We start from the raw sequence: 13,943 nt of genomic DNA, 5'->3' as shown, positions 1-13,943 counted from the left end.
GTTTTATTGATTTATTGAAAGCCTTCGACACTGTTGACCATGCCCTGTTGCTGCGTAGATTCGAAAACATTGGTTTTGGTGCTAGAGTGTTGGATTGGTTGCAAAACTCTCTCTCCAACAGAACCCACCCAGAGTGTGGCACAGGAGGGCATAAAGTTAGAGTTTCGACAACTCACGAAATGAGACCCTCAGGGGTCCATTTAACATTAAATGGCCAGCTGATCGAAGGAGTATCTGTCTAAGTACCTAGGCATTTGGTTAGATCAGGGTTGGTGTCAAACACACTGGGGAAGGGGGGGGGGAGACTAAGTCAATATACTTTCAAATGACTAAAACCAAATCTTGACTTTGTCCAGCTCGCTAATAATAATCTAAATGAAAGCTAGACAGTCAGGGAGCATATAACATTCCTAAAAAGATGGACAGAGGAATTTTTTTTGCAAATTTGGACAGTGAGGAAATATAACCAATTTTCAGGACCTCGTTAAAGACTGAATGCAGCCCCCGAGGAAGAATGAATTTGACACCCCTGGGTTAGTCAGTGGTTCTCAATCCTGGTCCTGGGGACGCAAAGGGGAGCACATTTTAGTTTTTGGCCTAGCACTACACAGCTGATTCAAATGATCAACTCATCATCAAGCTTTGTTGATTTGCATCAGGTGTGTAGAGCTAAGGCAAAAACGAATAAGTGCAGCCCCTTGGGTCCCCAGGACCAGGCTGGAGAACCACTCAAACAGCACATTGAAAACGTGGAAAATAAACTGAACTTGAGTTTGTATTTCAATATATTTTTTTCTATGTCAGTTAGGAAGGATTTTGTCTAAGAGACATTTTTATCTGTGTTATTTACATGCGAGCCTCCGCCATTACCCTTAAGCTACTGGAAGTGGTCTATCACGGAGTGCGTAGGTTCATAACTAATGCAAGGCCACTGTAAACTACAGTATATGACACGGTGAAGTGGCCCTCCCTTCCTACCAGAAGGCTTAAGCAATAGTTGTGTATGAGGCAGTGCTTGGGGCTACTCCATTAATATCTTTGCTCCTCGCAAACAACAACATCACAATCCTACAGCCTCCACTCTCAGTCAGTGCTCTCATTCACAGTTCCTAGGGCAACGACGGAAATGGGGAATCAATCCTACTACAATGCTTTTCTGGAGGAGAGGGTGTTACTGTCTGAGTTGAAATCTCATAGAAGAAAATGGTATTGACCATTGTAATTGTTTTTTTTATGTATTGTACTGTGCTCTTGTGTTATGTGTACATGCTGACCCCCTCCTGCTGACCTCTTGTCAGGTCCTCCTCAAAAAATAGGTTTCTAACCTCAATGGTATTTTACTGGTTAAATAAACGTAAAACATTATTATAATAATAAACTCTGAGGTGGAGAGAAGAGTTTGGTGTGTATAAGGAGTAGAGACGAGTTCTCACGCCAAAGTTATTAAGACGTGAAAACTACTTGAAAGAAAAATGATCCCTGACATTGGTTGAATCCTATTGTTTTGGGAACACGTGCCTCCCGAAAGAATTGACACCACTTGACTTTTTCCACAGCCTGAATTTAAAATGGATTAAATTGAGATGTTGTGTCACTGATTTACACACAATACCCCATAATGTCAAAGTGGAATTATTTTTTTAATGATTACAAATGAATAATAATATGCTGGGGCTTTTTGTATGGGTTGCATAAATTGTCTATCCTCACCTGTACTCCCAGGATACCAAAGATTATGAAGAAAGCGCAGCAGATGACCACGATGTTCCCTATAGGCTTCAGAGATGACATCAGAGTCTCCACTACCAGCTTCAGACCTGGCGCCCTGCTGATAACACTGGAGAACACCGAGAGACACAGAGGCACAATGTTAAACTTAGAAGACTGATGAAGAGTGTAGGAGAGAGAGAAAGAGAAAGAGTTGTTTAGGTCTGTTACAGAGCAGCCAGGCCAGATGGAGACGCCTGTGGCTCTCCCTCCCCCTCTTCCCTTTCCCTTCCCCCCTCTTCCCCTTTCCCTTCTTCACCCTTCGTCTCCTAGCCCTCTGCCCTTTTTTCTGTCACAGGGAATCAGTGACAGTCAATTGCCCTCACCCCTCCAGTACCTCTTCCCCTCGTCTCACCTCTCTCTCTGCACCGTCTCTCCCCCTAACCAGTAGGTATCTTCACTACCTGTCTGTCTATCTTTCTGTCTGTCTTTCAACCTCTCTGTCTTTCTACTTGTCTGTCACTCTCTACCACCTGACTGTCTATCTGTGAGGCTGCATGCTAAGCTCAGCTTTGTCTTCAGTCCAGTGGTCTCATGTTCGGTGAGAAGGGAGGGTGAAAGGAAATCAATAGTTCATTAAGAGAAAAACTGAGAGAAGATATACAGAGGATATGGAGATAACACTGAGACTAAGACCAGATCAATAACACTGATCAGTACACAGATATGGAGAAACACAGTCGGTCAAACGCACACGAACACATTCACGGACCTATCCACTCCCCCACACATCACCAGTGTAACACATTTGGATGATCATAAATGTAATTCTATCATCTGCTCTCTCTCTCTCTCTCTCAATTCAATTTAATTCAATTTAAGGGCTTTATTGGCATGGGAAACATATGTTAACATTGCCAAAGCAAGTTAAGTAAATCATTTTAAAAAAGTGAAATAAACAGTCAAAAATGTCAAGTTTTTTGTTCAAAAAGTTCAAAAATAATAAAGACATTTCAAATTGTTGTAACGACGTGCACATAGTTAAAGTACAAAAGGGAAAATAAATCAACATAAATATGGGTTGTATTTACAGTGGTGTTGCCCTTTTCTTGCGTCAACAGGTCACAAAACTTGCTGCTGTGATGACACTCTGTGGTATTTTACCCAGTAGATATGAGAGTTTATCAAAATTGGGTTTGTTTTCAAATTCTTTGTAGATCTGTGTAATCTGAGGGAAATATGAGTCTCTAATATGGTCATACATTGGGCAGGAGCTTAGGAAGTGCTGCTCTGTTTCCACCTCATTTTGTGGGCAGTGAGCACATAGCCTGTCTTCTCTTGAGAGCCAGGTCTGCCTACGGTGGCCTTTCTCAATAGCAAGGCTATGCTCACTGAGTCTGTACATAGTCAAAGTTTTCCTTAAGTTTGGGTCAGTCACAGTGGTCAGGAATTCTGCCACTGTATACTCTCTGTTTAGGGCTAAATAGCATTCTAGTTTGCAGATTTATTTTTGTTAATTCTTTCTAATTTGTCAAGTAATTCTCTTTTTGTTTTCTCATGATTTGGTTGGGTATAATTGTGTCCAGGGGCTCTGTGAGGTCTGTTTGTGTTTGTGAACAGAGTCCCAGAACCTGCTTGCTTAGGGGACTCTTCGCCAGGTTCATCTATCTGTAGGTGATCGCTATGTTATGGAAGGTTTGGGAATAGCTTCCTTTTAGGTGATTGTAGAATTTAACGTCTCTTTTCTGGATTTTGATAATTAGAGCGTATCGGCCTAATTCTGCTCTGCAATTATTATTTGGTGGTTTATGTTGTACACTGAGGATATATTTGCAGAATTCAGCATGCAGTCTCAATTTGTGTTTGTCCCATTTTGTAAATTCTTGGTTGGTGAGCGGACCCCAGACCTCACAACCATAAATGGGTTCTATAACTGATTCAAGTATTTTTTGCCCGATCCTAATTGGTATGTCACATTTTATGTTCCTTTTGATGCTTTAGGAGGCCCTTCTTGCCTTGTCTCTCAGATCGTTCAAAGCTCGGTGGAAGTTATCTGTGGCGCTGATATTTAGGCCGAGGAATGCATAGTTTTTTTGAGTGCTCTAGGGCAACAGTGTCTAGATGGAATTTATATTTGTGGTCCTGTCAACTGGACCTTTTTTGGAATTTTTTTGGGAAATTTACTGTCAGGGCCCAGGTCTGACAGAATCTGTACAGAAGATCTAGGTGATGCTGTAGGTCCTCCTTGGTTAGGGACCAGAAGCACCAGATCATCAGCAAACAGTAGAAAATTGACTTCAGATTTTAGTAGGGTGAGGCCGGGTGCTGCAGACTGTTCTAGTGGTCTCACCAATTCGTTGATATAGACTCAGCAAAAAAAAAAAAAAAAGTCCTCTCACTGCCAACTTCGTTAATTTTCAGCAAACTTAACATGTGTAAATATTTGTATGAAGATAACAGGATTCAACAACTGAGACATAAACTGAACAAGTTCCACAGACATGTGACTAACAGAAACTGAATAACGTGTCCATGAACAAAGGGGGGTCAACATCAAAAGGAACAGTCAGTATCTGGTGTGGCCACCAGCTGCATTAAGTACTGCAGTGCATCTCCTCCTCATGGACTGCCCCAGATTTGCCAGTTCTTGCTGTGAGATGTTACCCCACTCTTACACCAAGGCACCTACAAGTTCCCGACATTTCTGGGGGTAACGGCCCTAGCCCTCACCCTCCGATCCAACAGGTCCCAGACTTGCTCAATAGGATTAAGATCTGTGCTCTTCGCTGGCCAATGCAGAACACTGACATTCCTGTCTTGCAGGAAATCACACACAGAATGAGCAGTATGGCTGGTGGCATTGTCATGCTGGAGGGTCATGTCAGGATGAGCCTGCAGGAAGGGTACCACATGAGGGAGGAGGGTGTCTTCCTTGTAATGCACAGCGTTGAGATTGCCAGCAATGACAACAAGCTCAGTTCCATGATGCTGAGACACACGACCCAGACCATGACGGATCCTCCACCTCCAAATCGATCCCGCTCCAGAGTACAGGCCTCCGTGTAACCCTCATTCCTTCGATGATAACCGCGAATCCGACCATCACCCCTGGTGAGACAAAACCGCAACTTGTCAGTGAATTGCAGTTTTTGCCAGTCCTGTCTGGTCCAGCGACGGTGGGTTTGTGCCCATAGGCGACGTTGTTGCCGGTGATGGCTGGTGAGGACCTGCCTTACAACAAACCTACAAGCCCTCAGTCCAGCCTCTCTCAGCCTATTGCGGACAGTCTGAGCACTGATGGAGGGATTGTGCGTTCCTGGTGTAACTCAGGCAGTTGTTGTTGCCATCCTGTACCTGTCCCGCATGTGTGATGTTACACGTTGTCTGCCACTGCGAGGAAAAGCAGCTGTCCGTCCGGTCTCCCTGTAGCGCTGTCTTAGGCGTCTCACAGTACGGACATTGCAATTCATTGCCCTGGCCACATCTGCAGTCCTCATGCCTCCTTGCAGCATGCCTAAGGCATGTTCACGCAGATGAGCAGGGACCCTGGGCATCTTTCTTTTGGTGTTTTTCAGAGTTTTCATAACTGTGACCTTAATTGCCTACCGTCTGTAAGCTGTTAGTGTCTTAACGACCGTTCCACAGGTGCATGTTCAATAATTGTTTATGGTTCATTGAACACGCATGGAAAACAGTGTTTAAACACTTTACAATGAAGATCTGTGAAGTTATTTTGATTTTTTACGTATTATCTTTGAAAGACAGGGTCCTGAAAAAGGGACGTTTCTTTTTTTTGCTGAGTTTATATGTCTGAGAGGGTGGGACTTAAGCTGCATCCCTGTCTCTGGATTTTATGATGTCGTATGTTTTCCCCCCAACACCACTTTCACTCAATTTGTAAAGCAGACCCTTATGCCAAATTGAGTCAAAAGCTTTTTTGAAATCAACAAAGCATGGGAAGTCGTTGCCTTTGTTTTAGTTTGTTTGTTTGTCTATTAGGGTGTGCAGGGTGAAAATGTGGTCTGTCGTACGGTAATTTGGTAAAAAGCCAATTTGACTTTTAATCAGTACATTGTTTTCACTGATGAAATGCACAAGTCTTCTGTTAATGATAATGCAGAGGATTTTCCCAAGGTTGCTGTTCACACATACAGTTGAAATCAGAAGTTTACATACACTTAGGTTGGAGTCATTAAAACTAGTTTTTCAACCACTCCACAAACTTCTTGTTAATAAACTATAGTTTTGGCAAGTCGGTTAGGACTGTCATGTTCGTCGTCTGAATAAGACCAAGGCGCAGCGTGTGTAGAGTTCCACATATTTTAATAAACTGAAACTCACTAAACAAAACAATAAAGAAAAACCGAAACGTGACGCTATACAAAATAGTGCTGACAGGCAACTACACATAGTCAAGATCCCACACCAGAAAGTAGGGAAAAAGGTCTGCCTAAATATGATTCTCAATCAGAGACAACGATAAACAGCTGTCTCTGATTGGGAACCATATCAGGCCAACATAGACATACAAAACCCCTAGACCTACAAAAAACCTAGACAATACAAAAACTAGCGTACCCACCCTAGTCACACCCTGACCTTACCAAAATATACAGAAAACAGAGATATCTAAGGTCAGGCGTGACAAGGACTATCTACTTTGTGCATGACACAAGTCATTTTTCCAACAATTGTTTACAGACAGATTATTTCACATATAATTCACTGTATCACAATTCCAGTGGGTCAGACGTTTACATACACTAAGTTGACTGTGCCTTCAAACAGCTTGGAAATTTCCAGAAAATTACGTCATAGCTTTAGAAGCTTCCGATAGGATAATTGACATAATTCGAGTCAATTGGAGGTGTACCTGTGGATGTATTTCAAGGCCTACCTTCAAACTCAGTGCCTCTTTGCTTGACATCATGGGAAAATCAAAGGATATCAGCCAAGACCTCAAAAAATAAATTGTAGACCTCCACAAGTCTGGTTCATCCTTGGGAGCAATTTCCAAATGACTGAAGGTACTACGTTCATCTGTACAAACAATAGTACGCAAGTACAAACACCATGTGACCACGCAGCCATCATACCGCTCAGGAAGGAGACGAGGTCTGTCTCCTAGAGATGAACGTACTTTGGTGCGAAAAGTGCAAATCAATCCCAGAACCAGGACCATGTGAAGATGCTGGAGGAAACAGGTACAAAAGTATCTATATCCACAGTAAAACAAGTCCTATATCGACCTAACCTGGAAGGCCGCTCAGTAAGGAAGAAGCCACTGCTCCAACACTGCCATAAAAAAAAGACAGATTACAGTTTGCAACTGCACATGGGGACAAAGATCGTACTTTTTGGAGAAATGTCCTCTGGTCTGATGAAACAAAAATAGAACTGTTTGGCCATAATGACCATCGTTATGTTTGGAGGAAAAAGGGGGAGGCTTGCAAGCCGAAGAACACCATCCCAAACATGAAGCACAGGGGTGGCAGCATCATGTTGTGGGGGTGCTTTGCTGCAGAAGGGACTGGTGCACTTCACAAAATAGATGGCATCATGAGGTAGGAAAATGATGTTGATATATTGAAGCAACATCTCAAGACATCAGTCAGGAAGTTAAAGCTTGATCGCAAATGCTCTTCCAAATGGACAATGACCATAAGCATACTTCCAAAGTTGTGGCAAAATGGCTTAAGGACAACAAAGTCAAGGTATTGGAGTGGCCATCACAAAGCCCTGACCTCAATCCTATAGAAGATTTGTGGGCAGAACTGAAAAAGCGTGTGCGAGCAAGGAGGTCTACAAACCTGACTCAGTTACACCAGCTCTGTCAGGAGGATTGGGTCAAAATTCACCCAACTTAGTGTGGGAAGCTTGTGGAAGGCTACCCGAAACGTTTGACTCAAGTTAAACTTTTGTGTAACTTTTGTGGGATTGGGTGATCAGTCCTTGGTTCCAAATATTGGGGAAGATGCCAGACCTAAGGACACTGTTAAAGAGTTTAAATATAGCCAATTGGAATTTGTGGTCTGTATATTTTATGATTTTATTGAGGATACCATCAACACCACAGGCCTTTTTGGGTTGGCGGGTTTGTATTTTGTCCTGTAGTTCATTCAATGTAATTGGAGAATCCAGTGGATTATGGCAGTCTTTAATAGTTGATTCTAGGATTTGTATTTGATCATGTATATATGTTTGCTGTTTGTTCTTTTTCTCCTGCTCTTTCTCCTGTTGATGTTGTCTCACCACAGTCCATAGTGCAGATATGTCTCTCTCCACCTCCAGCTCTCCGGGTCTGGTTGAGGGGGTGTTGTTGAGCTGGACTATTTTTTTGTGCTGACTGGAGTGTGTTCACCTGCTGTTCCATCTCCACGTGCCGTACCTCCAGCTGGGTGAATGTATCCTTCATTTCAATAAGGGAGTAGTACTCTGTGCTGGGAGGCTGACTTTCCACTTGGGGTTGCTCATCTGTGGGGTTGTATAATGAAGAGGTCTGGTCTGACACACTCGAGGAGGGTGTATCTTTCTCAAGAGAGAGCATATCCTGCTGAGCTATCTCTTTGATTATGTGAAAGTATAGCTGAAACTGTTTGGGCTTGCCCTGTACCATTACTGTACCAGACTTGTACAGGTTGACATTGGCTGACTCATAGTCCTTGTTGTCTCGTATCCTGAGATTCCACCCTTCACTAACACCCCCCCACCCCCCCACCCCCCCAACACTGCACTATGCCTGCCAGGGGATGGTCTGTGTGGAAGTTTAAGTTGCTTATGTTCCAAATTTTATAATAGTCAGCAAAAGGTGTCTCTTAATTTTCCTGTATTGTAATGTCCTCTGAAGTGCCGGAGGGGGCTCCAAAGACCTCGGCATTTGGGTGAGGTAGGCTGTGAAACTATCCGGCCATTGCTGAGCTCAAGGGCTTTGACTCCTCTCACTTCACTCCTCAGTATTAATTGAAGTTGCAGTCAGATATGTTCTGTCCTAGCAAGGTTGGATGGTGCTTTCAGGTTTCTGTTGTTTGTTTGCCAGAGTATTTGCTGTATAGCTTGGAAATAATACTCTTTGTTAGCAGTAATCCTTCCAGGTCATTTTGTCCAAAATCAGGTTGTAGGTTTAGAGTTTTGATTTGAAGTGAGGGTTATGTTGTGGAGGGTAGAATACTGTATATGTCCTTGCCAAAAAATCCAAGTGTAAAATCTACCTTTTATATATTTGACCACTTTTTGTAAAAGCTTCTCTCTCCCTCCCCATGCCCCGACCATACACTCAGTGTATACCAGAGAGCGAGATAGAGGGAGGAAACATGAGAAGACGAGGGAGAAGCGGCAAGAAATTTGGCGAGTCCACAGAGGATAGAAACTTGCCATCTTTGTTTGTACAGTTAAGTAGGGTCTCGTCTCTCCTACCGTTCCCATGTCCTTGCTTATGTATCTAGCACAGTAAATCATGAGTGTTTTTTACCTCATTGTTTTCTAAGTCTGCATATAAAAGCAGTGATTTCTCCTCATGACATTCAAGACGATGCGTCTTTGGAACAAAAACATTGTTAGGGTGTAGTCAAGGTGCTTGTCTTGCCAAGTCTTTTATGACAAGTCAATACACACTGATGATTATAGCAGGGACTCTTTCAATACTGTCTATTCATACATGGAAAATGTCTATTCATTCATGGTTTCCCTCCCTCCGTCCTTCCCTCGCTCGGAGGAACGACAACAAGTAAAGCAATAAGCGAGACGCTCGTTCCCGAGCAGAGAACGACTCTGATTAAACGACTCTGAGCAAGGGATGGAGGATGAAGGGGGAAGGAGAGATGGATGGAGGGATGGATAGAAGGAGGTACTTTAGAGATGGAAGGAGAGATGGACCCTACCCTACTCAGTCACAGGGCGAGGGGTACGAGGATACAACCCCTCAGATGGGAGAGACGGGTGAGCCAAAACACACAGCTGACAGGGGTCAACCAAGGGAAGACAGAGAGGATACATCAATAGACAATGTGGCTAACACTCCTGACCCCCACCACCCTGGCATTTTGGAACCGTCTATCTTCCCTCTGGTTGCAGCTAATTGTGAGAGAGCTATGTTGAAATAAGGTGACTTAAGGAGACATAAAGGGGAGGTAAGGGGTCTTAAAGGGGACATTTAGGTGCTAATAATTCCCTGTGGTGAAGCCTGAATTGAGGTCACAGTGTTGATGGATGAACACAGTAGTGTGTATGTGCCATGTTAAACAAAGAAATACACACACACACTCTCCTGGAGACTCCTCTCTGCTTCTGTATAATGGCATTAATATCCGTAATGAGGAAAACCAACACACACACCTGCAGACAGAGACGTAAATACACACGCATGCACTGGTATCTGGGACAATGTGAGTAGTTGGAGTAGAGTGTAGGATCGTTTTTTTCTTCTCTCCTTGTCTTTTCCTTCTTACCTAATTCAGCATATCCAGTATGCAGAGTGTTAGAACAGAACAGTCACTGAGGATGGATGAATGAATGAGCTGAAGAGAAGAAAAAGATGAGTAGAGAGGAACAGGGACTCTTTCTCACTGGCCGTAATGTCACCTCAGTCAGGGATGTATATAATGTCTTCTTCTAATCGTGTGTGTGTGTGTGTGTGTGTGTGTGTGTGTGTGTGTGTGTGTGTGTGTGTGTGTGTGTGTGTGTGTGTGAACCTTACACACTCCAATGCTTGAGGGGAAAACACAGACTCATGTTTAATTCACACAGTCCTCTCCTCCCCTGAAACCAAACTAAAGACTCTGAACCGACAAACTGAAAATCACAAGTACAATTCCAATGCTCTAGTGTGTTGCTCTTCTCCCTTTTGTTTGTGTGATAGTTTGAATGTGAAAAGAAATTGATCTGCATACTTTTTAGCTATTAATATTAATATTAGTTTTGTCAAGCGTTGATTTTCTCCATTATTTTAATTTAGTCCTATGATATTTTTTTATTTTTTTATTTCACCTTTATTTAACCAGGTAGGCTAGTTGAGAACAAGTTCTCATTTGCAACTGCGACCTGGCCAAGATAAAGCATAGCAATTCGACACATACAACAACACAGAGTTACACATGGAATAAACAAAACATAGTCAATAATACAGTAGAACAAAAGAAAACAAAAAGTATATGTACAGTGAGTGCAAATGAGGTAAGATGAGGGAGTTAAGGCAATAAATAGGCCATGGTGGCGAAGTAATTACAATATGGCAATTTAAACACTGGAATGATAGATGTGCAGAAGATGAATGTGTAAGTAGAGATACTGGGGTGCAAAGGGGCAAGATAAATAAATAAATACTGTATGTTCCTTTGTGGGGAAGAGGTTAGGTAGATAGATGGGCTGTTTACAGATGGGCTATGTACAGGTGCAGTGATCTGTGAGTAGCTCTGCCAGCTGGTGCTTAAAGCTAGTGATGGAGATATGAGTCTCCAGCTTCAGAGATTTTTTGCAGTTCTTTCCAGTCATTGGCAGCAGAGAACTGGAAGGAAAGACGACCAAAAGAGGAATTGGCTTTGGGGGTGACCAGTGAGATGGGTTGGCGCCACCCCTTGGGTTGTGCCGTGGCGGGGATCTTTGTGGGCTATACTCGGCCTTGTCTCAGGATGGCAAATTGGTGGTTGAAGATATCCCTCTAGTGGTGTGGGGGCTGTGCTTTGGCAAAGTGGGTGGGGTTATATCCTTCCTGTTTGGCCCTGTCCGGGGGTGTCATCGGTTGGGGCCACAGTGTCTCCTGACCCCTCCTGTCTCAGCCTCCAGTATTTATGCTGCAGTAGTTTATGTGTCGGGGGGCTAGGGTCAGTTTGTTATATCTGGAGTACTTCTCCTGTCCTATCCAGTGTCCTGTGTGAATTTAAATGTGCTCTCTCTAATTCTCTCTTTCTTTCTCTCTCTCGGGGGACCTGAGCCCTAGGACCATGCCTCAGGACTACCTGGCATGATGACTCCTTGCTGTCCCCAGTCCACCTGGCCGTGCTGCTGCTCCAGTTTCAACTGTTCTGCCTGTGATTATTATTATTTGACCATGCTGGTCATTTATGAAAATTTGAACATCTTGGCCATGTTCTGTTATAATCTCCACCCGGCACAGCCAGAAGAGGACTGGCCACCCCACATAGCCTGGTTTCTCTCTAGGTTTCTTCCTAGGTTTTGGCCTTTCTAGGGAGTTTTTCCTAGCCACCGTGCTTCTACACCTGCATTGCTGGCTGTTTGGGGTTTTAGGCTGGGTTTCTGTACAGCACTTTGAGATATCAGCTGATGTACGAAGGGCTATATAAATACATTTGATTTGATTTGAGATATACCTGCTGGAGCGCGTGCTGCTATGGTGACCAGTGAGCTGAGATAAGGCGGGACTTTACATAGCAGAGACTTTTAGATAACATGTAGCCAGTGGGTTTGGCGATGAGTATGAAGCGAGGGCCAACCAACGAGAGCGTACAGGTCGCAATAGTGGGTAGTATATGGGGCTTTGGTGACAAAACGAATGGCACTGTGATAGACTGCATCCAGTTTGTTGAGTGGAGTGTTGGAGGCTATTTTATAGATGACATCACCGAAGTCGAGGATCGGTAGGATGGTCAGTTTTACGAGGGTATATTTGGCAGCATGAGTGAAGGATGCTTTGTTGTGATATAGGAAGCCAATTCTAGATGTAATTTTGGATTGGAGATGGTTAATGTGAGTCTGGAAGGAGAGTTTACAGTCTAACCAGACACCGAGGTATTTGTAGTTGTCCACGTATTCTAAGTCAGAGCCGTAGTGATGCTGGACGGGCGAGCAGGTGCGGGCAGGGATCGGTTGAATAGCATGCATTTAGTTTTCCCTGCTTTGAAGAGCAGTTGGAGGCCACGGAAGGAGAGTTGTATGGCATTGAAGCTCATCTGGAGGTTAGTTAACACAGTGTCCAAAAAGAGATGCTTGCCACACAAGCTCAGTTCAGAACACATTAAGCCCTCATTTTCAGAGCTCTCCTTGAAGCATAACTTTAATTCTCTGTCAAATTAACTGAACTTTCTCTGAGACAGCCTTTAGTACATCTATAGCTTTAGATACCATATATCACAGAAACCCAGACCAGCATACTAATATTATGGCCTTTTCATGCACTCTACCTCTCATCAACTGTCCTCCCCTCCCCTCTTTTCCTCTCTTCTCGTCCGAGCGTTGGGGTTTGAAAGCTAATTAATACACTCTTAGAAAAAGGGTTCCAAAAGGGTTCTTTGACTGTTCCCATAGGAGAGCCCTTTTTGGTTCCAGGTAGAACCCTTTTGGGTTCCATGTAGAACACTCTGTGGAAAGGGTTTTACATGGAACCAAAAAGGGCTCTTCAAAGGGTTATCCTATGGGGACAGCCTAAAGAACCCTTTTAGGTTCTAGATAGCACCTTTTTTTCTGAGTGTACTCTCAAAAGAGATATTATTATTGTATTATTCCTGATCGGAGCGATCAGCTGTAGCGTCAGCGGAGAAGAGAGAACACCAGCTTAACGTTTCCCTCCGTTTCTTCATCCATCTCTCCTTCTCTCGCTCTACCTCGAATGTCGCTAACTTCCTATCCTATTTCTCTCTCGCGCACTATTCCCGCCAGCTCCAAGTCAAGATCTTACCAAAGTGTTGAAACTGACAGAAAACTTGAATAAATACAAGAACTACATATTCCTTTATGTGTAGTTTGTGGGAACCATAGTGCCCACAAAACTCATCACTAAACTAAGGACCCTGGGACTAAACACCTCTCTCTGCAACTGGATCCTGGACTTCCTGACAGGCCGCCCCCCAGATGGTAAGGGTGAGCAACAACTCATCTGACATGCTGCTCCTCAACACTAGGGCCTCTCTGGGGTGCGTGCATAGTTCCCTCCTGTACTCCCTGTTCACCCACGACTGCGTGGCCAAGCACGACTCCAACACCATCATTAAGTTTGTGACGACACAACAGTGGTAGGGCTGATCACCAACAACGATGAGACAGGCTAAAGGGAGGAGGTCAGAGACCTGGAGGTGTGGTGCCAGGACAACAACCTCTCCCTCAACGTGAGCAAGACAAAAGAGCTGATCGTGGACTACAGGACAAGAGGGCCGAATACAGCCATGTATTGGAGCGGGTTGAGAGTTTCAAGTTCCTTGGTGTCATGGTCTAAACACACCAACACAGTTGTGAAGAGGACACAACAACAGGAGACTGAAAAGATTTGACATGGGTCCCCAGATCCTCAA

At 43.8% G+C, this 13,943-nt stretch overlaps 1 protein-coding gene across 1 annotated transcript in view; it reads right to left on the bottom strand.

Moving 5' to 3' along the window:
* The window catches only part of LOC139376635 (calcium channel, voltage-dependent, T type, alpha 1G subunit), a 319,317-nt gene that overhangs the window by 52,463 nt on the left and 252,911 nt on the right, over positions 1–13,943 (bottom strand). The window contains exon 22 of the mRNA XM_071119441.1: positions 1,711–1,837. Coding sequence (XP_070975542.1) covers positions 1,711–1,837 — 127 coding nt within the window. The remainder of the gene's footprint in view (positions 1–1,710; positions 1,838–13,943) is intronic.

Source organism: Oncorhynchus clarkii, chromosome 20 (genome assembly GCF_045791955.1).
Source record: "Oncorhynchus clarkii lewisi isolate Uvic-CL-2024 chromosome 20, UVic_Ocla_1.0, whole genome shotgun sequence".
NCBI classification, from domain to species: Eukaryota; Metazoa; Chordata; class Actinopteri; order Salmoniformes; family Salmonidae; genus Oncorhynchus; species Oncorhynchus clarkii.
Note: the sequence above shows the minus strand (reverse complement) of the source record. Positions and strands in the feature narration are given on the sequence as shown.